This window comes from Cydia pomonella, chromosome 9 (genome assembly GCF_033807575.1).
Source record: "Cydia pomonella isolate Wapato2018A chromosome 9, ilCydPomo1, whole genome shotgun sequence".
NCBI lineage: Eukaryota > Metazoa > Arthropoda > Insecta > Lepidoptera > Tortricidae > Cydia > Cydia pomonella.
In genome coordinates, this window is record NC_084711.1 from 19,151,346 (window position 1) to 19,177,067 (window position 25,722).

General features: G+C 38.8%; 4 protein-coding genes across 4 annotated transcripts; 1 reads left to right on the plus strand and 3 right to left on the minus strand.

The window, feature by feature from the left end:
* Nucleotides 1-356: 356 nt before the first annotated feature.
* Nucleotides 357-1,861, minus strand: LOC133521612 (SERPINE1 mRNA-binding protein 1-like). Its single transcript, XM_061856679.1, has one exon. The coding sequence runs from the start codon at nucleotides 1,685-1,687 to the stop codon at nucleotides 464-466; it is 1,224 nt and encodes a 407-aa protein (XP_061712663.1). The 5' UTR covers nucleotides 1,688-1,861; the 3' UTR covers nucleotides 357-463.
* A 1,792-nt stretch (nucleotides 1,862-3,653) lies between these two features.
* LOC133521613 (glutamine synthetase 1, mitochondrial-like) lies at nucleotides 3,654-5,345 on the minus strand. The gene has a single exon (XM_061856680.1). The coding sequence runs from the start codon at nucleotides 5,136-5,138 to the stop codon at nucleotides 3,927-3,929; it is 1,212 nt and encodes a 403-aa protein (XP_061712664.1). The 5' UTR covers nucleotides 5,139-5,345; the 3' UTR covers nucleotides 3,654-3,926.
* A 121-nt stretch (nucleotides 5,346-5,466) lies between these two features.
* On the minus strand, nucleotides 5,467-6,979 carry LOC133521614 (glutamine synthetase 1, mitochondrial-like). Its single transcript, XM_061856681.1, has one exon. It carries the CDS (start codon nucleotides 6,908-6,910, stop codon nucleotides 5,726-5,728), a length of 1,185 nt encoding a protein of 394 aa, XP_061712665.1. The 5' UTR covers nucleotides 6,911-6,979; the 3' UTR covers nucleotides 5,467-5,725.
* A 210-nt stretch (nucleotides 6,980-7,189) lies between these two features.
* On the plus strand, nucleotides 7,190-25,714 carry LOC133521617 (DNA-directed RNA polymerase III subunit RPC9-like). Its single transcript, XM_061856686.1, has 4 exons — nucleotides 7,190-7,452; nucleotides 7,614-7,734; nucleotides 9,406-9,558; nucleotides 24,300-25,714. Exons 1-4 carry the CDS (start codon nucleotides 7,445-7,447, stop codon nucleotides 24,393-24,395), a joined length of 378 nt encoding a protein of 125 aa, XP_061712670.1. The 5' UTR covers nucleotides 7,190-7,444; the 3' UTR covers nucleotides 24,396-25,714.
* Nucleotides 25,715-25,722: the final 8 nt, after the last annotated feature.

Sequence of the window (25,722 nt, forward strand, 5' to 3'; positions counted from 1 at the left end):
TGATATAAAATGCAACAAGGGTTATTTTCTTCACATTCTACACTAAGTTGTGACGGAGTTAATTCAATTTGTCACAGTCAAGTTAAAACCTTAATTCATAATAACTTGTTAAAGTTAACTCAAGCTGATGTGATTACAATATGATAAAAGCTACTGTTACAATAGACCAGTATCCAGCATTACCGCAGCATCTTCAAAATAAAATTGCGTCCTCCCCCACTCAAACATGTCAAACAACATGAGCATTAAGTCAAAACCAAATACAGTTGGAGTAGAAACAAGCCTGCCAATGTCGACTCAGATTCAAGACGATCAACGCCTAAACCGACTAAACTATGTAATATAATACACACTCGTGTAAATATTTTGTATATTTACTTCAAAAATAACGGTACATACAGTATTTAATTTGTATTTCTATCATACTCTTTCGAAAGGGGGAAGAGTTAAAGGCTCACTGAGTCTAGCCGAGGGAGGGGAAATCCTTGCTGTCATCGACCTTGGGAGGCGCCGGGTGCGAGCGCGGCGGCGGGCGCTCCTCGGGCGCGGCGTCCTCGCGCGGCGCCGGGGCCGGGCCCGCGCCCGCTCCCGAGCCCGGCCCTGCGCCCGGCGCGCCGCGCCCGCGCCCGCGGCCCCGCCCGCGCCCGCGCCCGCCCGCCGCGCCGCGCCGCGCCTGGTCGTTGAACGTGAACTCGATGCCCAGCACGCGCTTCTGGCGGCCCACGCGCTGCGGGTAGTCGGCGATATCGTACTCGTCGTCGCTCTCATCGTCGTCGCCGCCCTCCTTCTTTTTCTCCAGCATCACAAGGTTCTTCCACTGCGACAGGTCCTCGCCCTCGCCGGCCTTGCGCAGGTTGTACTGCGGAGGCGCGCGGGCCGCGTTGCGCAGCGCCTTGTACTCGTCGAGCGTGAGCTCGCGCACTTCCTCCTCGGGTGCCGCGCGCTCGGGCTCCGCACCGGCCTGTGCGTCTCCGCCGGCGCCCGCTCCGGGCTCCGCTACGGGCTTCTCCTCGCCGACCTCGCCCTCGGATCCGGTTTTGTTCAGCTCGTCCATATCGTCCTTGATGGTGCCCCAGTTGTGAGGCCCGCCGCCCTCGCGCTTGTCGACGGGCTTCACGCCGGTCTTATCGGAACCGGACCTCCTGTCGAACTCGCGCTTGCCCCGGTTGTCGTAGGGCGGCCGCGGCCCGCGCGGACCGTCACGATCGCGGGGCTCACGTGGAGGCCTAGGTCCGCGACGTTCGGCACCCTCGCCGTTGTCGTTGAAGTTGCGCCTTTCGAAATTAGGCCTGCGCTCCCGGTCGCCGAATTCTCTACGCGGTGGCCTCGGCGCGCCATCCTTGTTGTCGACGGCTCCGTTCTGCGGCCGGTCCTCGCGGCGTCGCGGAGGTGGACGTTCCGCATTGCGGTCGTTAGCACGAGGGGGTCCCTTACTCTTTTGTTGTTCGCCGCTTTTATTGTCTTGGGACTTCACATTTTGAGTTTCTTTGATACCTTTCCTCACGGCAACACTACCACCCTTAGGCTTGGATTCGGGCTTGCCCTTATTTTCTTTTTCGGCTTCTTTGGTCTTCTTTTTGAGCTCCTTGGCCTGCTCTCGCGCTTTTAACGCATCAAGAGGATCGGACTCGTCGTCCAAAAAAAGAGCGTATCTGTTAACGACCCCCACACCGTAGGAATTCTCCATTGTGATCCTCTTGATGATTTAATCACACAATAACTGGATGTTGTTGGATATTTTTACGCACTCTAGTAAGGCGACATTTTGTCTTATTTTATTGATTTCATTTAATATGGCGGACAAACGCACCAGCACGCCATATGACGAAAGGGAAAGAATAGAGAATGAATGAAAATGGCGGATTAAAAAAGTACTGAAACCGTGTGCGAGTCTATGGCCCTCCGCAAGAAAGAGACAAATATATCTATCAGTCTCGCAACACACATGCGATCATTCTAGACACAATTAATAACGCCCAAAAGTCATTCTATATTAATAAAAAAAAATGTATTAGGACTCATATGCACGAGCGCTTCTTCAATGCACGTTAATGGCGCTTAGCGTGCGGTGGCGAGCCGAGCCGCTAGCCGAGGCACGAAACACGAAACGCGTATATAAACCAAAGAATACAATACTCACTCACTGATATAAACGGTGGGCTCGTGGCTCGGCTCGCCACTCTCCGGGCTAAAACGTAGTGATTATATGTTCTTTGCTCCGGGCGCGAGCGGAACGGTTTTTTGGGAACGAGTCAAGGGGGCTTACAGGGGGCCTACCGCGAAAACTGAAATTCGTAAATTACAAGTCGTAATTGGAGTGACAGAGAAAAATGCCCGCAATTGACGAACTTCGATTTTCGCGGTTATAGCCCTGTTTACATTCGCATTCGGCTCTTCATTCGGTTACAATCCTAATACCGTACCACTTATGTTTAAAATTGGTTATTTCGACGAGTTTAGCTATAACGAGATGGTAGACCAATGGCAGACCCTCCAACACGCACGGTCTCTACATATAGGTTGCACCAATGATAGATGTTTGCATGTGTGTAAAAAATGTTGACTAAACTTTTATTATTTATTTTATTTTAATTCCCATATTGTAGATACGTCCGTCAATGTACATCTGGGGGCACGGTAGTGCCCACGCCAAGACGAGCAAAGCGAAGCGCAAGGGCACTAACTACCTTTTCTCGAAGCGTTCTTTCCCCTTGCTTTTCTTTTTCCTTGTTAGTTAAATGTACTTTTTTGAAGAACAGATTTGCTCTCCAGATCTGCAGCTCTTCCCCACACTAGGATTCCGTACGACAATAATCAAAATATCTATAATGAACCAATCTTGCTGTATCTTATCTACATCTGTTATTTGTCTTATTTTTCCTAACGGCATATTAGAGAGCAGTAGGGCTAATATGGTCGGCTCTTTATCACTTGTCACTATGTCTGTCACGTTCTAACAAGTATGTAAGTGCGAAAGTGACGCATGGCATGACAGGTGATAAAAATGCGACCATGATATCGCTGCAGCAGTGGTATCATGGTCGCATTTTTATCATGTGTCACTTTCGCACTTACATATTTGTTAGAGCGTGACAGGCATGGTGACAAATGGTAAAGAGCCGACCATCTTAGCCCTACAGAACTTAATTTATTACGTAAGCTAATTAGGTGCGATCTTTGTGTGCGATCTCCATTGAAGTTTTGAATCGGTAGTTAAACCTAAAAAAAATTGTGCTATCAGAAAAAAGGATCAAGTTGGGTTTGTGACCCATTTGCTGATGGCAAGTGGAGAAACGAACACATTTGGTCTTTTTCGGGTCCCGAAGCAAATAGTTTGTGCTAAACCAAGTCAATATTATCTGCAAGATCGGGTTTATGATCTCAGCAGTGTTACTGTTTCTGGTCACTTTAAACAAGAGAGATGTGCCATCAGCAAAAAGAACTGTATCCGTTAAACCGTCGAGCACATATGGTAAGTCATTAAGTCCAAAATATATATAGCCCTTATATAGAACCTTGCGGAACTCCCATTTCTACCAACATTTCGAGTTTCGACTGATTTACATCCCTCAACTTCTTCACACTAGGTCTTTTTAGACAGAAAAGTTCGAAAAACAACTACTTCTCACATGAAAAATAAGAAAATAATTACACTTGTTCTGATTTTTAAAGTTTATTGATAGTGAACAAACGTAAAAATCAAAAACTGATTACATATAGTCTGGCAAACCAATTTGACAATAGCTTTTTGAGTAGGAATAGGAAAACAAATTCAAAAAACGATTGACCTTACGTTTAAATTTCGCGCCTTTTTCTACTGACAAATTCATTTGCCAAAATATACGCCAAAATATAAAAAAGGCAAACTGTACACTGGTAACAAACTCGAAACACGGTTGCAGAAAGCATTAACTTTAACTTACACCCTACTTTTTGCAGGGATTGGGAGGGCACGCACCGCCACCGCCACCTGACCCCAAGCATGTATCCAAAAGTAAGCCACAAACCATGTATGGATCACAATCAGCTGAGGGTCTCCTGTCTTCCATGAAACCTGCGTCTTTTTCTTTGATTCGCCTTTGAAGTCTGATGGATGATTTTCGATCAGCGATACCCCAGCGGAATTCGTCAAATGGAGCAGTTTCAAACTGACCCGACAACCTCATTCTGTTTGCTGCTTCACTCATTTGGTAGTGTGCCATATGTTTCTTATGATTCTTCTCTAGTTTTTTAATGCATTCTTCAATAAATTTGTAACCCCCGGGTGCAGTGCGCATTTTCTTGGTACTGAAATTGTGATGCATTCCAGATCCTGGATGCTTCATTCCCATTGGTTTTGGATGGTAAGTGATTTGAACACCGTATTCTTCTGCTACGCGAGCCATTATATATCGAGCTAACCATATGTGGTCAGGTGCTTTTATGCCCTGTGTAGTGCCTATTTGAAATTCCCAACTGCAGTACATGACTTCGGCATTAGTGCCTTCAAAGTCTAGACCGGCATACAAGCATGCACGCGTATGCGCTTCACTCACATCTCTTCCGCAAACATATTTCGCTCCAACACCGCAGTATGAATACTCGTACTTGACAGCTGGGAATCCACCACCTTTAGGCCAACCCAAGCCCCAACCATCGACGTCCAACATTGCGTATTCTTGCTCCAGTCCAAACCAAGGATCTTGCTCTTTGTGAGCTTCACATAAAGAGTTGCAGAAATTTCTATGGTTGGTTGGAGAAGGCTTGTTGTCACCCAAATATACTTCACTCAAGACTAATACATGGGGCTCCATTCTGAACGGATCTCTACAGACTGCTGCTGGCAAAAGCTTGGTATCAGAGTTCTCGGTGCTCGCCTGTCCAGTGGAGCTGCCGTCGAAGGCCCATTCGGGGGCTGCGTCTGCAGAGTATGGCATGCAGGTAAGGATTCTATCCTTACATCTCAAATTTATACCTGATCCGTCAATCCAGCAATATGTAGCAAGGATCTTGTTACATGGCCAAGGAAGTCTCATGTACCTGTCCATAACTTTTTTGCTCATAATGTGGTTTATGTTATGGGCCATTAAGTTCCTTCTACATAATAGCACAACATCTCGGGATTTGTAATTAAATAATAATTTTATTATACTATTCATTTTTATGAGTTGATTTACACTTATAAATTTTGACTTTCCAGTTTTATCAATTTATGCTATTGACTTCTCCGGTTTCATTTTTGAACTTGAAGTTTCTATCAATTGTTATTTGAATGCTGGTTTTTTTACATTGTTTTCAGCCAACATTATACTCTTTCAAAGTATATTTATTGAATTATAATTATTATAAAAATTAGCAAGCAGTAATCCTAATCACTCATAAAATACAAGTAATAACAAACCAATAAATTCAGGCTAAGCCAAAAGTTAATAGAAGTGCTCTCATACCGGGGCTTACCCTCTATATCACCAATAAAATAACCAGACGTTCAATTTTTATTTATTTTTTTGAAATGACAAACAATTTAGTTAGAACAGTAGAAGTTTTAAACGACTCTTTATTTGCGTAGGTGAACTGGTTAATTATTTCCATCCCAATCTACTTATCTTATTAGATCGATTATATTTGTCTTGTCTTGCGCTGAAGAAATAATCACTTGCAGCCATTGCAGATGAAATTTGCAAACTCTTCTTGATTCTTTTTTTCACTTCTTTTGTCATTACTTATCAACAAAAACTTAACAGAACTATTTGCAAGTTTGCGCAATGCGAGCACATATTCTATAAGGATCACAATCTCCTGCAGGGCGACGATCCTCAAGGAATCCCTTGTTGTCTATTGCTACACTTCTCTGTAATCGAATGGACGCCGTTCTATCAGCTACGCCCCACTTGCACGTATCAAAGGACGAGGTTTCAAATTTTCCTGACAATCGTTTCTTGTTCGCATCACTGTCTCCAAGACCGTAATGAATCATATCTTTTACATGGTTTTCACACAAAACTTTACACACTCTTTCTATTTCTGTAATACCTCCATCAGCACGCATTTTCTTTACGCTGAAATTATGATGGCATCCTATTCCCGGTTGCTCCATACCCATTGGTTTAGGGTGATAACTAATAGTTACTCCAAAACTCTCGGCGATCCTCTCTAGTAAATAACGTCCTATCCACAAATCATCAGCTGCTTTAATGCCTGGTGTAGTCCCTACCTGGAATTCCCAAGAGCCCATCATTACTTCAGCATTACTGCCTCCATAATCCATGCCAGAATACAAGGATGCCCTTGCATGACATTCAACTATTTCTCTCCCTGCGACATGTTTTCCAATACCACAATATGAAAATTTGTTTTTAAGTGCAGGATACCCTCGAGGACCAGGCCAGCCCAATGGCCAGTTCTCTTCATTAAACATGGTGTATTCTTGTTCAATGCCGAACCAGGGATCTTGATCAGAAATATTACTTAAATTTTTTGCACATTCGGCTCGGTGGTTGGTAAGCGTAGGAGTCCCGTCTCCATGTACTGTTTCGCATAGAACGATGACGTGTGGGCTTCTCCTGAAGGGGTCTTGGTACATTGCAACAGGAATTAGTAGTGTATCTGAATCGTCTGTTTTTGCTTGACCTGTAGAGCTGCCATCAAATGACCAATTAGGAAGCGCTTTTAAATCACAAGGTTCTTTATCCAAAACACGATCTTTAGACCGCAATTTGATACCAGTCCCATCAATCCAGACGTAAGTGGCTAAGAACTTGTTTTTCGGTATGGGTAACTGTAAATAATGATTATAGGAGGCGTTTACTGGTCCTATGAAATCATTGGAACAGTGGTAGTGGTGTAGTCCCCTTCGAGCGTAATATCGTATTGGTTGTACACATTTAATTTTAACGGCTTTGGAAACCAAAGCCTTTATGGCGAGAGCCATTACGAACTACAAAATAAGTATTATCAAATAGTTTGCCAATCTTTCAATTCCTATAGTGTACGAGTGGGCTGTGAGAATTTGTATTAAAATCTAGTTGGTCCAATTTATGGACGTACTTATTTGTTTTCTTCCTCTTCGCCACAAAATTCAATATTCTAACTTCTGTCTTCAAGGTTGGATAGAAATAAAATGAGCACAATTTCAAGCAATATGCAATCTAAAGCCGTGTAATAGCGACTCAAAAGAAATACATTTGAAGTTAGGTACTAATATGGCAACATAAATCGTTTATTTTTACATATGTTCATACTGGATATATGTCACTGTCATATCTGTCATGATCATGCAGTCATGCATGCTCATATGTTTCAAATTTTCAATATTTTCTGTCATAGACTAATAAGAGATCATGTTGAAAATTGGCATTTTCACTTCCGACTCAATTTAAAATAACTAACTACTGCAAGATAAACTTTACATTATTATTTACTTACATTAAAACAATTCTATCCTTGAAGTTTCGTGTTTATCATCATGGAAACGTAAATTTATATTTATTTCATAAAATTCAGTGAAACTCATTAAAGTTTTACAATTATTCGATTCTTAGTTCACTGTAAACCTAATTATACCTAGATATAATATTTTTAATTCATTCGGTCAGCCACAAATCAAAAGCAGCATCGAAATTGTTTCTTTTCAGTATAAAGGCGAATGCAGCGTTCCTGTGTAATTTTGAGGTGATGCAGATTCTGCAGCAGCTGAAGGATAGCACCCAGAAGAAGCACAAGAGAGAAGGCTCACTGGCTACTGTCACATATGAGGTAAAACTAATAAAATTGTATATCAAAAAGTTTTGTTGGACCTACAACCATTAAGCCTATGTCCCTTCGGCTGGTATACGTGAGAGATTTTAGAGATGTTAGAACTATAACTTCCTGTCAATTATCTAAAAGGTGATGTTGGTGGTAGTTCGTGAATCTACTGGTTTGTTCAGCATGAGCAATCTAATTTGTTCTATAATTCGTAATCAGTCTTGTCCGGTAAAGACTGTGAGTGGGCCATTGTTCATTTTATGCCCTCTTCATACCTATACAATTGAAGGATCTAATGTGTTCTCTCTAACATGATACTCCCACAATTCCCAACATCATCAACATTAATTGGAAGTAAGTCATAAAAGAGAAAATTGCAGATACTGATCAGGAGATTGATGAGAACCATTTATTTTCTAAATAATAACTGGATGTTACAGTATTATACACCATGTTTTTTTTTCTGTTACTTACAACGGGTGTATTCCTGAGCCCACGAGTGTGGCCTTAGGCAAAGTGTGCCTTAGGGCCTGTTTACATATTTATTAGTGTTCAGTACGAGTTCATACATTTGCTACTAAACATAAGTACTATCACAATTGATTGGAGTTATAAATAATGCCAGTGTTTAAACAGCTATACTATATGCAACTTTAAATTACTTTTTATAAATAATTTAAAATAAAAATAATTAATTGCGCCATATAGTTTCTTTAAACATACTTACCCATACCCTGAAGTTAACAGAATTCAATGAAAACATGGTGTATATCTAGGGTTGCCATTTCTAAAATTTGGAAACCATGACAAGACGCGCGAAAACCCTGGATTTTAGAGTCCAGAACCCGGACATGTCAACATGTTATTTTTAAACAGGTTGTGCGTGTGTCGCGGGCGGCTGAAGACTTTAAATTTTTAAACCCGGACTACAAATGAAGTCCTCCCCGGACGCTCCCCGGATCCCTCTAAACTAGGACAAATCCGGGGAAACCTGGATGGATGGCAACCCTATGTATATCATACACATTTTTTCCCCTGTTCTCTAAGATGAGCAGTGCATTCACATTTCGTATTTAAATATTATGCCATATAATTCAATAAAGATAAAAATAATATTATTATTATTATTTTGTTTGATACACTACTAGCTCTTGGAGCTGATGCATGTATCGCAGCACTTGTGCTTACTTGTGGTTATATCTTACATTAGGAAAAGTGAGACCTACCTAAGCCCTCCTATGTGCACACATTCAATGCAGCTGGCCAACCGTAGTGTCAAAAAGATTAAAATCAAATTTAGCGGAGCCAGCCATATTTGGGGTCACAATACACATTGTATAATAGATATTTTGGAGAAGAGTGGCTATGGACCGGACCCACTGGAGAGAATTAGAGAAGGAAGAGTGTTGCGCAATATAATGTAATAACCAAAGAAAATTGTTTCTATGATACAAAAATACATATCTATATGTTCAATATAATTGTTGGAAATAATTGTACACTAACCAAACTCAGTAATAATTTATTATTAAAATAAAATAGCCTTTATTAGTAATAAAGGCTATTTTATTTGAATAGACAATTTGTCTATAATGTTTATTAAGGAGGACTATACATGATACGTGATTAACTACATATAAAAAAAATATAAATATGTAAACATGAAATAACTTCTTCCAGACAGTTCACTACCTACAAGACACAGACTGCAAGAACCAGAGCGCACAGGCCATACAGAAGTTTTTGGAAGCAATGAAGAAGTTCAAGCTCACCAAGGTCGAGAAGCTCATGATGGCTAACAGTCCGCCCAGGACAGAACTGGAAATTCAATTGGTTAGTATCATTCGTTTTTATTTAGCATTAAAAAGAAGGTAAGCGATCTTGATGTGTTTCTTCATTAAAAAACACCTTTGAGAAATAAGTCACAGCAAACATTTTAAAAATTATAAACCATATACGATTATTTACATTATTTTGCATTAATATGTAAAGTTAACAAATATTAAAAAGCATTAGGTATTCATTAATTCTCAATAAAAAGACGATTTTTTCTATTGCTAAAAAAACAAGTATAGTTAGTATCTAAGATTCATTGATTGCAATATGTGTAAAGTTTAATAAAAAAAGTTGTGCCCCTGAATTTTACAGCCAAATACTATATGGAGCCATATTTTTTGTGGTGCCTGAATTATTAATTGATGATCAAACGAACTTCTTGAAGTGAAGTTCGATCGATATTATATGAGTCACTTCATTTTTCAGATATAATTTTATATTAACCATGTAGTTTCCCTATTGTACAGATAGCATCGCACACATTTAAGAGTAACTATTTTGATTAAAACTGTGAAAACCAATTTCCGCCCACTTCCGCTTACTGGTTACCTGCGTGCGGCGACCGCTGCGCTCTTCATTATTTTTAGAGAAGGCAGGAACCAAAACTTGTATCAGGGCTCTAGGGTGGGTGGGACCTTATATTATATCTTCAAATGAAGTGACTCATATAATATCGATCGAACTTCACTTCAAGAAGTTCGTTTGATCATCAATTATATTTCGTCACTTCATTTTTCAGATATAATTTTATATTAACCATGTAGATGTTTAGAGATATAAGTTTTGGTTGAAATAAGCCGAAAGCTTCGGCTGTCTGAGGATCTGGTTTAAGTTAAGACGTTCCTCCTAACTAGCACATGGACGCCGGGACGTCCCAAAGAGAGAAAAAAACTTCCCAATTTATATGCCATGCCAATGACCGCAGGATTTTATTTTATTTACTGTACGTTACGTATACACCGTACTAACGTTAGAAATATATTATTAAAAACATCATAGTGAGACACTAAAAACATATATCTATCTTAGTCCGAAGTAAAATAAGTCATTCGGGTGAAAATTATTTGTTAATGTTAACCATGGTGATAAACCGAAATATTTAGTATTTTTATTTATTTTTTATTTATCTGAACTACTGTATTTGCAGTTAGGCCGTTACTCATATAAAGTATCCTTGGTATGAGATATTCATATTATAGTTTAATGTTTCAAATTATTAGATTATAAGTTAATCGCCATCTATATATGGCTAGAATTAGGTATGTAGGTTCAAAATAAAAAGTACATATTAGGTATGTACACATGATACATATATATATATATATATATATATATTTATATTTTAATACACCTATTAGGATATCAAAACAAAGCCTAATAATCCCGTTTCAATTTGTTGTTCACAATGAAACATAATTCACTAAGATTCTATACACTTTGTGGTCTACTTTACATTCAGTTTAATTCGATTTCAAAAAGTAGAATTAATTCATAAAACGTCCATTTATGAATGTATGAAAGTTCACTAGCGGTCCTTGTCCGCGATACGGAATTAAAGAAGACAGGCGGTACTACTATTGATATCAACTTCAGACTCGTCTAAGAGTAATAATAACTAAAATAAGACGTAATTTATGTCAACGATACAACCCAGCGTTACCTCCAGACAGGGTAGGATACGTTGTATTCATTGAGCAGATGGCGGCAATGAGAAAATTCAGTTATTAGGCTCATGCACACGCATGTCGGCTTACAGCAGCTCCTGCTGAACGAATAGTGACACAACGAGTCTTTGTAGATACAAAGACTCACGCGGCCTAGCGCGTTTTAAGATTTTTAATTTAAAAATAATAGTTTTTTTTTTTTTTTTCTCCAAAACGTGTCTAACGTCATTAAAATCTCTGATCTATTCAAGAAGAAATATATTTTGGATTTTATCAAATGCAAAAATCCATCATGTTCTTGAAATATATGAACGTGCATAATTCCATATGCTTTCGGTTAAGTTATGAAAAAATAAATTTATAAGGCTACTATAACTACTACTCAACTTTCGAAGTTATTTCTTATATAACATTATAATTTACCCAAATTCAAATGTTTATTATTGCGCTCATATTGCATATAATAAATAGGGCATGGGCCAAGGCCCATTAATGACATCGGAATATATTTATAAATTAATTTAATATACCTAATGTATATTCGAGCTACTCGTATTACGGTGCTAAGTTAATAATAACCAGTTAAACCTGAGTAGGTAAAGTCAGCGTACAACATACATGATCAGTAATTAGCTTAATAAACATATGTACATGACTCCATGTGACAAGTCTTTTCATTCGAATAAAGATAAATAAGATGACCTTTTTTCTTTTATTAAATATTAATGACAGCATGACACGATTGACCATATTTGCACAAATATCGGTGCTGTAGCTGCTATTCTCTCAGCGCAAACTAAACTAGCACAGCAATCAACCACGATAACAATCCATAGTTTTTAACGTATTAAGCATCAAATCTCAAATGCCCTCTATTTTTATTTTATCCAAATATTCGCTCTGTCGGTAACGAAAGACATAGACGTTGTTTTGTCGATTTCCGTCCTCATACTATACCTATACCTATCTAGCTGTACCTATAGATACTTATGCATTTTTACCCTCTCGTTTAGTTACAATAAAATCAGTTAAGAATCCAGACGCGTTTGCCTTATGATTCACCTGCAATCAAAATTGAACCTTATCCCGTAAAGAACATGGTCCATACGAACCAGGATGCTTGAACAGTGACACGTAAAAATAATTGGTTCAATAGAAAATTAGTGTAATTTCGGTGAAATAACGTTAAATACATATGGAAAAGTGGTTAATTAGTTGGATAAATATGTAACAAAAGTGAATTAAGCCAAATGAACTTTAAGGATTAAGAAAATTCGGTGTTTTTACAAAAATAGTTTTGCTAATTAATTACGTGTGATAATCGCACAAAGGACAAGGTGTATCGTGGAGAACATTTTTGTGTTGTTTAACTACAAATGAGACAGTACTGTGCCGTGTATTACAATAGTGAGTCGCTGTGATTTAGGTACATTTGTTGGACAATTTCGTGCGGCGGCGCTCACCTACCCTACACATAAAAAGTTAACAAAGGAGTGGAACTTTCCTACAGTGGTTACGTACTTTTATTGCTGTTTTTTCACTATATACGATAGACTATTAATTTATTGATTGTGATAGACTTATACTACAATGGAAAACATTGAAAAACATATAGTGATTCAAGCCGATACGCTTGAAAAGGTGAAAAAGGCGCACGTTAACTACAAAAAATCGCCTAAGGAGAGATTGACGGCTGGTTATGTGAAGGGAAGAATAGATACACTGGAGTTGTACTGGAAAGAGTTTAAAGTCTTACATGAAATGTTAATTTTGTCGATTCCTATGGAACAGCGTCAAGCTACAAATTATTTCGCCGACAACATGTTTGAAGAATTTGAAGAAGCGTATTACGCATACAAAGGCGAAATGATGTCTAAGTTAGATTGTATGGTGCCGACAAAAAGTGAGTCTAAACAAACACTTACACCTAGCACATCGAATAGTGGTGAAGTAAAATTACCACGTATTTCGCTTCCTTCGTTTAATGGCAACTACACTGAATGGCAGTCTTTCCATGATTTATTTATGGCATTAGTGCATAACAATGAATCTTTGCAAGATGTTCAAAAGCTACATTACCTAAAGGGCAGTTTAGCTGGAGAAGCGGAGGCATTATTACGACAATTTTCAATAACCGCTGAAAATTATAAAGAAGCTTGGTCAGTACTAAAGAAACGTTATGCCAATAAGAGATACATAGCAAACTGTGTTTTTAAGAAATTCTTTACACAAAAAACGTTAACACACGAATCAGCTACAGCATTAAGGCAACTGTTGGATACTTCGGTGGAATGTATGAGTGCGCTGAAACATCTAGGCTTACCTACGAATCATTGGGACGCAATTATTAACTACTCCATAGTGTCAAAATTAGACTCGAGCACTCATAAGGAATGGGAAGAGTTAATAAGCAGAGACGAGACGAACGACTTACCTAATTTTGAAAAATTAAAATCGTTCCTGGAAAATAGATTTCGTACTCTGGAGATGGTTGAACCTGCAAGTAAAGTATACAAACCTGTGAAAACAAAGATGTTTCATGTTACTGCAACGAGCGAAGTGAAGTGTACATTCTGCAATGAAGATCATTATATTTATCAATGTAAACAGTTTTCCAAGCAATCAGTAGAAGACAGATACAGTTTCGTGCAGAAAAACAATCTCTGTTTTAATTGCCTAATACCGAACCACAATGTATTTAAATGTAAACAAAAGACAACTTGCCAGATTTGTAAAAGAAGGCATCATTCGTTATTGCACCGAGAGAAACAAGCAAGTGGAGAATCGCATACGTCCGGAGAAACAAATAACAACAATAAAGAAAAGATACAAACCGTCGTCGTTGCGCACACGTCGAGCGCATCACGAGTTCTACAACCTGGTCGAGGCACTTTGTTGACGACAGCACTGGTGCATGTCACAGCGGAGTCGGGGCAGTCACACGTGCTTCGGGCTCTCGTGGACCAGGGTTCAGAGGAGTCCTTCGCGACTGCAAGGGCGGTCGAGTTGCTGGGTTTGAAGAAAACTAAAATCAGCGGAGTGATCTCTGGTGTTGAGGAGTGTGAGACGACTATCAAACATAGGCTAACATTACGCATTCAATCAAGGTACGATATTTCCTATTGTATAAATGTAGATGCTTATGTATTGAAATCTATAACCCGTCAGCTACCATCTAGGGAAATAAGAAGTCTTAATTGGCCACAAGTTAACAAATTAGATTTAGCTGATCCCACCTTTGGCTCACCAGGGAGGATTGACATTCTTCTTGGTGCGAGAGTTTACAGCGAAATCCTAGAAGCAGGTTTAATGAAAGGACCAGGAAATTTTCTTGCTCAAAAAACACACCTGGGCTGGATTTTGTCAGGGGGTAATAAGGATACTAATGCATCATTTACTGTTTCACAGCACATTACAAGTCTACATGTTACAAGACAAATTGAAGAAGATAATAATCTCCTGAAAAGGTTTTGGGAGGTAGAATCTGAACTATACACGAAGCAGAGCATGTGGACGAAAGAGGAAGAAAAGTGCGAGGAAATATATCAGCAAACAACAACGAGGGACGAGACAGGGAGGTACGTAGTACAGCTTCCTTTAAAGACAACTTTTGAAGACACTGTAAGATCGTGTGGAAATACAAAGCATCAGGCAGTAATCAGATTAGAGCAGCTGGAAAGAAAGTTCGCCCGAAACGAGCATCTGAAAGCAGAATACACCAGAGTTATACACGAGTACTTACAGTTAGGCCATATGAAGAAGGTCGACGCAGAAGATGAAGGTAATGCAGTATATCTTGCGCATTGTGCTGTAATAAGAGAAGATAAGGAAACATCAAAGCTGCGCATAGTTTATGACGCGTCAGCAAAGGGCCCAAACGGATGTTCCTTAAACAGCAGCATGATGGTAGGACCTACGATTCAGCCAGATCTTCGTAGTCTGGTATTTAGATGGAGAGCTCATAAAATCTGTGTTATTGGCGATATTATAAAGATGTATCGTCAGGTAAGAATGCATGACAAACACACAGATTTACAACGCATAGTATGGCGGGATAATACATCTGAGAAGATAGATAGTTACAAGCTACTTACGGTGACATTTGGGACAGCAGCTGCACCTCATCTGGCTGTCCGTACTCTTCAACGTTTGGCTGATGATGAACAACACAACTACCCTCGAGGAGCGGCGGTAGTAAGAAACTCCTTTTATATGGATGACCTTATGACAGGTCATGAAGATCTCGACGAAATGAAAGCAACCTGTAAAGAAATAAATGCATTATTAAAGGCAGGTGGTTTCGAGATGCAAAAGTGGTCTAGTAACTCTGAAGAACTCCTGAAGGACTTGGTTGATGGCACGAAGACCCCGGAACCTGTAAAAGACAAAAAAGAGATTAAATTAGATAAAATAATAAAAATACTGGGACTTACCTGGGATAGAAAGGATGATACTTTTCACGTTTTAGTAAACTTACCAGCAAGCAGGATACCTGTAACAAAGATAGTGATTTTATCTGATGTTGCTAGCTTGTTTGATCCTTTTGGATGCCTCTCACCTGTTGTAATAACAGCCAAAATCATGATCCAAAAATTATGGCTTTGTCATTGTGGTTGGGATGATGAGTTATCTTCAGAGTTGGTTGACGAATGGATGAGCTTCAGAGACGAATTGCACGAGCTACAAACTGTTAAGATTCCAAGATGGATCAAGATGTCATCTCACTGCAAAGAAGTATATCTGCACGGGTTCTCTGATGCCTCAACACTTGCACTTGCAGCTGTTGTGTATGCAAGAGTTATCGACGAGCACGAAGTTGTTCATGTCACGATGTTAGCCTCTAAAACAAAAGTAGCCCCCCTGAAGCAATTGACGGTCCCGAAGCTTGAACTTTGTGCTGCGGTGATATTAGCAAAGCTGCTGCATGAAATTTCAAGGTTATTGAACATACCTATGCACAAAATCTACGCTTGGACAGACTCGATGGTAGTGCTTTCATGGTTGCAGTCCCCACCCAGCCGCTGGCAAGTATTCGTTGGCAACAGAGTGTCAGAAATTATCCAGCATATAGATAACGATAGGTGGAGACACGTTTCGTCGGAAGACAACCCAGCTGATCTTGCCTCAAGAGGTATCAGGTCAAGTGAACTAGCAAACAATGAACTTTGGTGGAGTGGACCCAGATGGTTAAAGGAGACAAACACTGAGATGTTAAGGGCCACTACAATTCCAACAACAGATTTAGAAAGCAAGAAATCATTCCACACTTCAGTACAAGACACACCTATTTGGGAGAGATTTTCGTCGATGGTCAGGATGAAAAGAGTGATAGCTCAATGTAAGAGATTTTTAGATTATAAAAACAGAAGACATGATATCTTGAGCGCTGCTGAATTAGATGAAGTTGAAACCTGCTGCGTGAGATATTATCAGAAACTAGTATATAGCCAAGAATTTGAAGACCTGAAAAAGAAAGGAAAGGTTAGAAACAAAAGTTCATTAATTAAACTTACCCCGTACGTAGATGAACACGATTTACTGCGAGTTGGAGGACGGTTGAGTAAAGCGGATCTGCCAGAAGACGCTAAACACCCGATTATCGTACCAAGCAAGCAACATGTTGCAAGGTTAATAATAGCGGATGCTCACACCAAAACTTTACATGGCACAATCTTGCAGACGATGACCTACGTTAGAAGTAAGTACTGGGTCATAGGTCTCAAATCATCAGTTAGAGATTTCACTCGTAAATGCATCATGTGTATAAAAAACAATGCACTCACAAGACAGCAGCTAATGGGTCAGTTACCCACCTCAAGAGTCACTCAGAATCGCGCCTTTTACCACAGTGGAGTTGATTTTGCTGGGCCAGTGTATCTGAGAACGTCAAAGGGTCGAGGTCGTACATCTGCAAAGGGCTACATCTGCTTGTTTGTCTGCATGTGCACAAAAGCAATCCACTTAGAAGCAGTAACTGATCTTACAGCTCAAGCATTCATCGCGGCGTTCAGGAGGTTCGTCGCACGTAGAGGACATTGCGCACAATTATGGAGTGACAATGGGACCAATTTTATTGGTGCTGATAAGGAACTAAGAGATATATGGTCTAAGAGCACTAACAGTGTACCTAAAGAGATAGCTGAACTTCTTGCTAATGATGGTACGACGTGGCACTTTGTGCCGCCAAAGTCACCCAACTTTGGAGGCCTGTGGGAAAGTGGAGTACGCTCGGCAAAGCGCCACCTATTGAGAGTCAACGGAGCTACGAAGTTGACGTATGAAGAATTTTCAACTCAGCTAAGCCAGGTTGAAGCGTGTCTAAATTCAAGGCCACTCTGTCAGCTGGATGATACTCTGGACACACATAACCCCCTCACGCCAGGACACTTTCTTGTAGGTGAAGCTCTGATTAACATTCCTGATAGAAGTTATGAAACTAAAAGTTTACATTTGTTAACACGCTGGCAACTCGTACAAAAACAAACGCAAGATTTCTGGAAAAAATGGCAGTCAGATTATTTAAACACACTTCAGCAAAAACACAAGTGGTACGATGTAGTAAAATCACCCTGTATAGGAGATGTTGTCATTATGAAGGAGCAGGACTTACCACCGGCCAAGTGGCTGCTAGGCAAGATCACGGCACTGCACGCAGGGCCTGATAATTTAGTTCGTGTTGTAACGGTCCAGTGCAAGGGCAATCACATTCTAAAGAGACCGTTGTCTAAATTAATATTGTTACCTAAAACTGCAGATTAATACACAGTTAACGTCTGTAGTGAAAAATAATGAGCTATGGTGGGCAGTTAAATTTATTTAGTATGTTAATAAATTTCAGGTACTAATAATGCTGGCCGACTGTAGTTGTAATTGGTAATACCTACTCGATACATAAGCACAAAGATTAGCGACATACCGAAGCTATTTTCCTAAAAAAAAAATAACAATGTTATAAAATGCTTGTGCTATTTATTCAAATCGCTAAATACTTTGTCCTATGTAATTTACGTTAAGTATAAAAAAGCTGCTAAGTTTATGTTATTTATGTATTTATAGGAGGATGCATTAATTACATTTTGTAGATGTCACGTGTATAAGACGGATCCCCTATGGGTTAATTCTTGATAATGGGTTACCGAGCGGATCCCAGACTTTCTTATAACCAGCGTTTAAGCATACCATTGTAACTTTATTACATGCAAATGTAATTAAATGCACAGGCAGTGCCGGATTAACCATTAAGCAAAATAAGCACTTGCTTAGGGCACCACGTCTAGGGGGGCACCAAAATCATAGGAAAAAAAAAAACGCGCAGGCTGCATCAGCATCGCATTCGTAGTGTAGTACTTATGTACACGAAGCTTTTTGATACGTGTGCAAGTACCCATCTAATAACGAAGGGTCGTAAGAGAGTGAGTACACGTAAGCACATCTCCAACCTTACGCGGAGGCCATCAAAGCTCATGGCCAAAAAATCTTACCGTCGGGCTTGTGGCCAACCGATTTTCTCGACATAGATTATCGATTTTGTAGCGTATTTTGGTCTCTTGCACACCAGATGTGTCGGCCAGGCCGAGTTGCTGCAGAGCCGCGATCCTGCGACCTAATTGTCAAAGTGTAATAAAGGGCCCTGCGTAGGCCGAAAAACAAAAGCATCTTATCTAGTTGCGCTTTCGAGTTAAGGCAAAGGCCGAGCAGTAGGAGGACCGTGATTACATAGGTTCGATTTCAAGCCACTCTTTTGCAGTTCGGCGTTAGGTCTTATGCGACGACAGGCCTTCTACTTTATGCAAACTGCCCCACTTTCGCTTGGCCATGGATCCAAATCCATGCTGTCCTCTTTCGCAGCTGGGCTGCCTTGCTCACACCTCGCCATTAGTTGTATTATATGATAACGCGCCGCGATCTGACGCTGCGGACGTCCAGCTATTCATACCTCGCCATTGGTCAAATTCAAGCCTTGCTTTCTTCCAGCTCGACCTTTGGCCTCATCCGTAAGCGCTGATCGAACGCTCCGCGCATTCAGCCTTAGACTTTGCCTTTAAAAACACCTTCACGATTTAGGCCAATCAAATTAGATCCAAAAAATATTTTGAGGAATTAATTCCCAGCAAGCTGGAAATTGTTTTAATACATTTATTTGGTCCTAAATGCGTGAAATCCCAGTTTGCTCTATCCCATATTATATTTTCCTTTGGATTGCCAAACCACTCGATGTAGAACAGGGGTGGCCACAGGTCGATCGCGATCGACCCGGTCGATCGCGACTGTTAGTCCAGTCGAGCGTGGCAAGGCAAAAAATATAAATACGTAGACCAGTTTCATTTAAGGTTTCACGAAATACCAATTATGTAGATCGCACAGGGTTTCGGTAAACAGGAGATCTTGGGTCTAATCAAGTTGGCCACCCCTGATGTAGAAGGAACCCACTATCAATTACAATAGCACTTGGTGGATCAGACACTGGTAAGAAAGCGTTTTCGGATTATTAACATGATTTTACCAAAAATAAAAAATGTCGACCTAATTTACAATTTAGGTACTACGAATACATATTAAGGTACCTTAAATCAATCAATCAATCAATATATTTTATTGCAAGAACATAGTTAAATTACATTTCGGATCCTCAGATATCAATTTTAATAATACTTGTAATTAGAACAAATTTTCCGTCGGCCGTACCGTTTTCGATTTACAAGCAAAAAAACTGAAAAAGAGGAAACATTTATGCACACCTCCTGGAATGGAGCAAACTCGGATTACACGTATTTTTAGGTCGAAAAAATCTAATTGTATTGGCCTAATTGTGACACATTATTATTTAAGAAAACGAGACTTATTCGCGTTTGATTAAGTTCTAAAATTACCTCCAACGTCAAAATAATGATGTCGACTTTACACAGTCTTCTCCGAGACCATGGGGACAACGCCGGCCTTGAAACGTCTGGTCAGAGGTAATTTTAAAACTTACCCTATTAGGTCCCGTTGTCGTAAACAATAATTTGCTATTTAAAACATTTGTGGCCATTGGTACTTGTTCTGACAAAAATCAATGGCCAATGGCTAAGCCCCTACTGAAGCTCGGCCTTTGCCCTCACATGAATGAGCTTCGCAGGAAAGCTCTAGAGGTTCCAAAATCCTGTGCGGAATACTGCCTATGTCTTACGTCTTCGCTTACACTTGGACCATGGTTAGCTTGGCCTCCGGACTTATGCGAAGGACGGTCTTCGAATTTGCTTACACTTGACCTTACCTACTCTTGGAACATTAATACTGCAGTTCTGTCAATTTCCGTGATAAAATGATGTGACGGATTGAAAATTCTATTCTCAGAAGTAATGCGGTAATAAACGTCATTCAATTTACCAAGAAAATTCAATGTAATCTTGATGAGGGGGCACCATGGTCTAGAAATGCTTAGGGCACCAAAATGTCTTAATCCGGCACTGTGCACAGGTAAAACAGATTCGTAAACCTTTATTTGTTTAGAAATTAAGTTTTTCCTTATTTACTTACCTATTCAACTTGTTCAAGTACAAAAAAAATATAACGAATTGTTTGTTAAAGATTATCTAGCTGTTAAGATATTATGCTTCACGTCGTCCATAAAAGCGAACAAAATACATACGTATTACAAACATAGAACCTCCTTTTTATGAAGTCGGTTAAACAAAATGATTTACGTATACAGTCCACTAAAGTGTATGCTATGTAATAAGTTTTGTTATTATGGTTGACCTATTTAATATAGATTTTGTATTTAGAAGTAAGTTTAGGTACTAAAATGTTAACAAAAAATACCCTACGCGGGCACGCAATTATTACCTCCGCGATGCAGGCAGTTAGTTGTTTACTTAAAGAAATTGAGCCTACTTTATCAGTTATCATGTTTCTTTGGTTCATGCCAGCGTCGCTTGAATTGTAATTAGTTATGTGTTATTATGCAAGTGAAAAGCATTGAAATCATTAGTTTTGTTTATTAGTGTTGAACTTAAAACATACGGTTGTGATGTAAGTGCTTGTGATACCTATGTGTTTGGATGCATTTGGATATTATTGTTTAAGCAACTATGTACGTAAGTTTTAGGTTATGTATTTTCCTTAGTTAAGTTATAAACTGTTGTTTTTGGCGGGCGGTATGTTTTGTCGATTTCCGTCCTCATACTATACCTATACCTATCTAGCTGTACCTATAGATACTTATGCATTTTTACCCTCTCGTTTAGTTACAATAAAATCAGTTAAGAATCCAGACGCGTTTGCCTTATGATTCACCTGCAATCAAAATTGAACCTTATCCCGTAAAGAACAGACGTAATGTTGTATATTTTTATAATGTTTAAAAAATACACTTATAGAATAACTGGCATAATAAAAAAAAAAAAAAAATGTATTGCTACTGTGGTTGTATTGCGAGTTTAGAAAACAAATATTATATTTAGTGATTCGGTCTTAATTTTATGAATGACTATATTAATTATACAGTAGTATAATTAGATTACAGATACTAAATGTATATGTACATATATTTCAAACTTAGCAAAAACATATTGCATAACCGTTTCGAGTGTTTTAAGTCTAGTGAACGTATTGCATAGTCATCGCAATGGCTGAAAGAGTACCGCGACAGACACATGAGAGTTGAACCATACATTTATTTATTTATTTTATACCATTTCTATTACCTAATTAATTATTTAGTTATTTAAGTAGTAATCTGAGGGGTAATCCTTTAAAGGATAATCAGAGGGTAATCGTCTTGTTGGTTTAATACAATTAAATAAATATATGAATAGGTATTTACCTAGTTACCGATTATTTACAGCCATAAAAATAAACACTCAATGTCTGTGAGAGATGCGAACAAAATATCTTAATATGTGCAACTCGCCAAAATGAAGAGAAAACCATATTCTGATTAACTCAGATGGATGGTACTCTAGTGGTGCTTGACACTGAGCTCTTGCAAATTGTTCTAGTAAATTGTGATGAAAAAACTCGTCTTCCTCTAATTCAATTGAAGTAAGTGTACTTATTATAATTCAATGATTCAATTGAATTAATTATCCGGTATAACTTTAAGAAAAAATCTAATTTTCAAACAGATAATAAGTACTTACTGGCATCGCCTATGAGCGACCATGACAATTACTCATTTATATCAAGTTTTGTTATTTTGAGAAATAAAGATTCTTAAAACTGATATTATAAATAGGTATATTTTGATATAAGTATTCATTTGGTTGACTCTTTTTTATGCGATTTAATATAGGAGTAAACCAAAGTTGCCCATAACATTATTGACGTATGTAGCCATATTTTTATAGTTCGATTTATGAATGTTTCTGCATATCATAATGATTTAAAAATCGACACCAAAATGTATGCACTGTCAGGGCACCACTATACATATTAACAAGATATTTTATCAAGATTAAGTTTAGAAATTGCTTTCAAATCCATTACAGGTCTTTTATGACATATAAGAGTTTAAATATTGTACGTCAGAAATAATATACTTTAAATAATACTGTGACGTGATGTAGGTACACGTAGCAATTCCCACTTTTAGAGACAAGTTATACCTACCCACTGTATTAGTATTATATTTATGTGGGTAGTAAAGTATAAAAACAATGTACTATTGTGTTAAATACAACATTTGTGAGTCACTTGTTGATTTACATTCAACCTATGGGCGGGGATTCATACTTCATTTTTCATTTAATACCGTACTATGGGTTAGGTGTGAGTAAAGTTGGATATATTTTAAGTGTTGGGCCATCTAAAACCAAATAAAAAGAAAGCGTCCCACGGCTCTATAACACAACATGATTCCCATTTTTAAGGCAATAAATTTCCCACAAAATATATGGGTATTATGAAAAATGCACCAATATGAATGTCTAGGCCCTTTGTTTCGTTGTGCGTTGTGCGTTATCCGATCTTTTGGTTCACGACCAATCGCCGCGCCGGGCGAAATCGGTGTTCGAAATACGAACAGACTTTCCTTCGTGTTGGTTCACGACCAACCCCCAGGATGATTTATTCCTTTGTTTCGTTGTGCGTTATCCGATCTTATACCTTCGTGTTGGTTCACGACCAACCCCCGGGCGAAATCGGTGTTCGAAATACGAACAGACTTTCCTTCGTGTTGGTTCACGACCAACCTCCAGGATGATTTTTTCCATCGTGTTAGTTCTCGACTAACCTCCAGGATGTATGTATGTCCTTCAAGTTGAAGGATTGCACAACGATTTTAAAAACAAATATATGTATATTGCACAACGAATTCAATGAAATCTCACAGCTAACACCATAGTAGGCAACGAAGATCGTTATAAAAAATGTGGTCTTGTGCCGAAGTGTTCGGCAACTAGACCGAGGTGTGGACGCTACCACGCACAAATAAAGAATGAAGAGCGCAGCGGTCGCCGCACGCAGGTAACCAGTAAGCGGAAGTGGGCGGAAATTGGTTTTCACAGTTTTAATCAAAATAGTTACTCTTAAATGTGTGCGATGCTATCTGTACAATAGGGAAACTACATGGTTAATATAAAACTATATCTGAAAAATGAAGTGACGAAATATAATTATATTATATTGAGAATAGGTTCTTGCTTATTGTTATTCATAGCCTTGGTCTTAGTGTGTTCATAAATTTCATAACCAATCCCACCTTCCCACTTTCTCTAACCAGGTCATTCAGCATTGTTTGCAATTCCTCACTTAATGATGAGAGTATTATCAGGTCATCCGCAAATCTCAAATGTGAAAGGTTTTCACCGTTAATAGATAGTCCACATTTCTCCCATTATATAGGTATAGTATACCATACCATATTTCCATAAATTCTATATAGTTTCTGTATTTCACTAGATAAACTTTCCATAAGTACTTTCTTAATATCACAAAACGATTTTCTACTCCTACTATAAATACGAGTAGGTAAGGATCATTATGAGATTGTACTAGTTAATTTAAAAACATCTACATCTACAAGTAGTTCTTGAGCCAGACGAACGCACAGAGTCACCAATAACACCATTAATATTTTTTATTTTATTTCAGATAGTACAAGAAAGCGAAGAGCGACTTTCAGAGGACGAAGTGCGCGAGATCATCGATATCGTGAACGAATGCCTACCGGCTTCCGAGCCGTCTTGACCCGCAGATGTAGGGCTAGAACTAACTACTTGAAGTAGGTACTCGATTACTTAGGTTAGTATCGTTTATCATCTCAACTGGTCTATGGCAAACAATCATAGGTTTATAGTTTGGCATGCCATTTCCGAAGAAAAAAAAAAAGTATAGGATTGACCTCCCATGGCAAATATTAATTTCGCGCCTTTTTCTACGGACAGTATACCTGCCAGTGCGAATAGTATCAAATACTTGTTTTTTTTTAAGGCCTGGATGCTAGCCATTTAAGCCGAATGTCGTATAACAAATCTAGAGACAGGTTAAACTTATGTTGGCGTAGCGCCATCTATCGGAGCCTTTGATATTTGCCAACCTCATTAGATAATTTAGACGGAAAAGGTAATAGAGAAAGAAGGTATACAATTCACCATATTTCTTCATTTTCCTCCTTTGGAATTTGGATTATACAGAATAGAATAGGCGTGTGGCCAACACTTGTAACAGACATTTTAGTAAATTAGGATAAACATGTAAAATAAGCTCAGGTGGCACTACAATCAATAAAAAAATCGGATAAGTGCGAGTTGGACTCGCCCACCGAGGGTTCCGTACTTTTTAGTATTTGTTGTTATAATGGCAACAGAAATACATTATCTGTGAAAATTTCAACTGTCTAACTATCACGGCTCATGAGATACAGCCTGGTGACAGATGGACAGACGGACGAACGGACAGCGGAGTCTTAGTAATAGGGTCCCGTTTTACCCTTTGGGTACGGAACCCTAAAAAATTGACATAATTTCTTGTTTGTGTCTCTCAAAATTTGTTGATTTTTTATATTAGGTACAAATATGTATCATGTCTTGTGAATTTACCTAAAAATAATAATAAAAAAAGTAAAAAAAAAAACAAGCAGTAGAAAAAGGCGCAAAATTCACATTTTCTATGGGACGATAACCCTTCGCACCTACATTTTTAAACGGAAAATGCCCTTGAATATTATGACTTGATTTTTTTTCTACAGTTACATGTAGCAATGTAATTGTGCCAGGTTTGGTTTAAAAAAATTTGGTGGGTCATGCGACGAAAATGTAGGTGTTATAAGCCCTGGCGGCTTAGCCAACATGCCAATCTTTAACGCTCCATAGTTCAGCATAGTCATCTCTCTATCTCTCTTCCATATTAGTGCGACAGTGACAGTTGAGTTTCGTTTGATACGAAGCATAAACGATTGGCATGTTGGCGACGCATCCTGTAATTTTATACACAGTGATTGCATCTGCAATACCATTAATGTACGAAGGCTAGCATAAGCGTACTTGTAAATAAAATATCGAGATAAGGATACTTT